We start from the raw sequence: 3,711 nt of genomic DNA, 5'->3' as shown, positions 1-3,711 counted from the left end.
CACAGCTGAAATTTTTTTATTTCTTTCAAATTGGGTGATGAGCATTCATGATTTTAACGTTCATGTATTATGTTACATTTTTATTTTTTAGGTAGTGTTCATTGAATTTGTCAAATTTATTTCGGTTTATCCTTCTTTTGCATGCAGTCTAACAACAGGCAATTTACCTTATTCATTTTTCATGCTGAAATTCTACTTTGATTTTTTTAAGGTCCTTTTCTTTAACGGGACTGATAAGAGCCTTCTCTATAATTTTTTTCCTTCATTCAAAAACGTGTAGCAACTTTTGTTTCGAATGAATAAGCTCCATTACCAAGTGGCAACAACAGGATCGAAATGGACGAAATAGAGGTCACAATATAATGGGCCTCAGCCTATGGAGCCTTCAATAACTTTATATGAGGTATCGGCCCACCAAATATTAAGATATAACTTCAAATAGTTTTTTTACTTTAAATTCCTCATTAAAGTCTTCTCGTAAACAATAAGATATCAGGCAAATGACCCATAATATTATTTATAGATATGGGAGTCATTCTATAGTAAAGGCCTTATATATGGTCCTTAGATAAGGTTCTATCTCTTAACCGTTGGATCAAGTTAATCAATTTAATTCAACGATTAACTAAATTGATTAACTAATTTGATTCAAGAAACCTTATAGAATTCTTGATAGATATGGGACCCATCTGGTTTCTTTGTTGTTGATGGAAGATATTGAAGTTGTGCTGGAAGTTTATTAATGGGTATTAAGATGGTCCATTGATTTGATATCACATGATGAATATATGGTCATCAACTTAAATAAATACTGCTGAAAGTACTTATGTATTTAATTAAAAGCACATAAGTAAAAGATAAGATATTTATGCCAAAAGTAGTAGAAAAACTTGCATGTCTCGGGAATAACACTGTTTTGCTATCCCTAACCAATCATGTTCTTCTGCCAAGCCCACATGGCAGAATGTGATTGAATAGAAATAGCAAAACAGTGTTATCCCCATGACATACAAGTTCTTCTTGGGAGTCGTATATCAAGCTATTCTGTTTGCGACTCGAGCTGCTTGGGATTAGCAAAAGTTCTTAATCACTCCCAAAATTTCTGATGCATAAAAATAAAATGTTAATCACTCCCAAACTTAATTTGAGCTAGAAAGAGGGTGCAAACCAGAGCATCCGGTAGAACTAGAGTGTTAAGAATGGAACTTATTTTGATATAAATTTGCATCACTTAAAATCTGCCAACCCTTTTGGGTCTGCCATTTCTTACTAGTTTGTTAATTGTTTCGATGGATCAAATGCTTTAGTTCAGCGATTTCGACATATATATATATATATATATATATATCTTTTGCCCTATAGCTATATGCATTTTGAAATTGGCTTTTGCCCAGTTATGGAAGAAAGTTATCAAGTTTGAAGTGATGCATTCTGTACAAGCTCTTGGCTTATTTCCAAGTAAAATATACTCGAAAAACGTAGTACATTTATTAAAAACCAGTTGCATATATCAGGATACAAGCGACTGCGGGTAGCAGTTATTCAGTAAAACTTAGTACAATTAGAAACTAGTTACATATGATATTTTTCTCCACAAGTGCAAGTAGCAATTATTAATTTTCTCCACAATAAGTTAGGTACATCCATTTGTTGCTGGAAACTTCAGTGTGCTAAAAAAGCCATCACATATTGGCTTCCACACAGTCCTTGCCCTCAAAACTTTCGACCCTGTCTCGAGGCGAAGCAAGTGATCAAACTCTACCCCTTGGTTATGAGTGGAGTCACCTGTTCCATCTCTAGCAACTGCAGTCAGAGACTGCACCGCGCTGTCCCTCTGACACTCACTTCGATACTCCAACGTCATAGACGAAAGCTCATGAGTCTCCAGCACTGAGAAGGGAATGCTCTGAAACCATGATCATACTTTCCAATCAGAAGAGAGTATTTTTGAGACAATTAATGTATGTATATATATGAACATGAACTATAAGTTATGAACAAGTACCCCTGGAAAAGGATTCACCTCGAAAACCCAGTCTATGTATTTTGCATGGCTCACGTGCTGATTGACATCCAAATCACTCCAACCAGGCTTCTGCGATTTTAAGATGATAAGCATGTGTTAGTCAATTGCTTCAAGAACAAAAAAAAAATGTTTCAATGTCTCCATGTTTTAAGCATAAGATATACTTACTGCTACAGATGTTTGAAAATAGTTTCTAGCATCAATATCCAATCGTCCTAGTTTAGCATTTTTGATGTCAATGAGAGGATCAGAATCCATGAGAGCAGATCTTAACTCATCTGTGATTTCTGCTGTAACTTTAGAAAATTTCCTTGTCTTCATGTGCATCATCATATAAAGACTGCATAGGACCAATATCAAACCACAGCCAAAAAAACAAAAAATAAAGATAGTATTGCATTTGAGAATCTTAGTTTGGATCCCAACCTGGTTGCTCGAATTAAGATCTCTCCGGTGCTGTAATCACGAAAGATCCAATCCCGGAACAGACCATTGTTTCCTGATGCACCAGTCCAGGTATCAATTTGAATAACATCAGCCCTTCAAACACAGAACAGAACTGTTTGATGAAAAATAATTTCTACAAATTAAGTTCCAAACAGAGAAGTTAAAATGGCTGTTCATATACAATGAAAGGCTAGCTATATAAACAAATAATATTCAAAGTTTACCAAGAAGGATATTTTTCCACTACAGTCTGCAATTTACACAGCACCCATACTAGGCCTCTTTTGCTCATCTCTGGTGTCGAACCAAAACCACCAGCATAGAGCCCAACACTCCTACAATGCTGAATTGATGTTTCCTACACATACAAAAGCCATGAAGAACTAGTCACATATAAAGCATTAGTTTTAGCACACTACTTATGCTATCTTTTAATAAAGATAAAGAAATCCAAAACCTACCTGTAAGCGTTCCATCAAGCACCCTATGGTTGCTTTGCCATTAGGGCCTAAATCATATGATCTAATTGAGAAGTTCTGTTGAAAAACAAGCCCCCCCTGCCCCAATTTTCCTCCAAAAGTGTCATAAACCCCATCCAACTTCCTCGATTCGCAGTTCAAATGTTGTGGTATTTTCTTAGCAGCTGCTGCGGGTGTGATATCATCATCTTGTTTTCGGGAAGTGATGACATTTTCTTTGGGAAAGAACTTTGCTTGAAAATTAATAGCAGGTGCAGAATTAGGCTTACTTTGACTAAAGCCATAATTTGTTCCTCCACAACATGATATTGATTTATTTGGCATGGGGAGTGTTGGCGGAGCAGATGTAAGCATCATTGTGATATTCAAGCAAATCAGATCAAATTCTAACCTGCCAAAACAAAAAATGTGAAAATATATGATGGGTTATGAGCAAACAAATTACTTACGCACACTCATGAAAGCATTTTCATACCTAGTTTTGAAGTTCTAGGGAAAAAAGGTGGCAACAAACTTATATATAAGTTCATGGGGTGATTGAGTGAGGTGAGATTACTTACAATCCATGCTGTTATTGTTGGGCGCTCATCATGTAGCCTGCCAAACCACTTATAGCCTTAAGCCCACATTTTATGAATACGCTACCAAATCACCTCGTAGTGCATTTCACTTTATATTTTTAATATTAAAATGGTCCCTTCTCTAATGTAGGATTAACTAACAATTTTTGGTTCATAATTCTCAACAGTTATTTTGTAT

The 3,711-nt window shown here is 35.5% G+C and overlaps 1 protein-coding gene across 2 annotated transcripts; it reads right to left on the bottom strand.

The window, feature by feature from the left end:
• On the bottom strand, positions 1,467-3,450 carry LOC18781921 (palmitoyl-acyl carrier protein thioesterase, chloroplastic). 2 transcript variants are annotated; one of them, XM_020560408.1, is made up of 7 exons: positions 3,428-3,450; positions 2,935-3,343; positions 2,698-2,831; positions 2,453-2,566; positions 2,195-2,366; positions 2,006-2,095; positions 1,467-1,906 (listed from the first exon to the last, which is right to left on the bottom strand). In XM_020560408.1, exons 2-7 carry the CDS (start codon positions 3,307-3,309, stop codon positions 1,634-1,636), a joined length of 1,158 nt encoding a protein of 385 aa, XP_020415997.1. In that variant the 5' UTR covers positions 3,310-3,343; positions 3,428-3,450; the 3' UTR covers positions 1,467-1,633. The 2 variants fall into 2 exon arrangements, with proteins under 2 accessions (XP_020415997.1, XP_020415998.1); XM_020560409.1 differs by lacking the exon at positions 3,428-3,450 and having other exon boundaries at positions 2,024-2,095; positions 2,935-3,416.

This window comes from Prunus persica, chromosome G3 (assembly GCF_000346465.2).
Source record: "Prunus persica cultivar Lovell chromosome G3, Prunus_persica_NCBIv2, whole genome shotgun sequence".
Taxonomy (NCBI): Eukaryota; Viridiplantae; Streptophyta; class Magnoliopsida; order Rosales; family Rosaceae; genus Prunus; species Prunus persica.
This window is presented reverse-complemented; position numbering and strand designations above follow the sequence as displayed.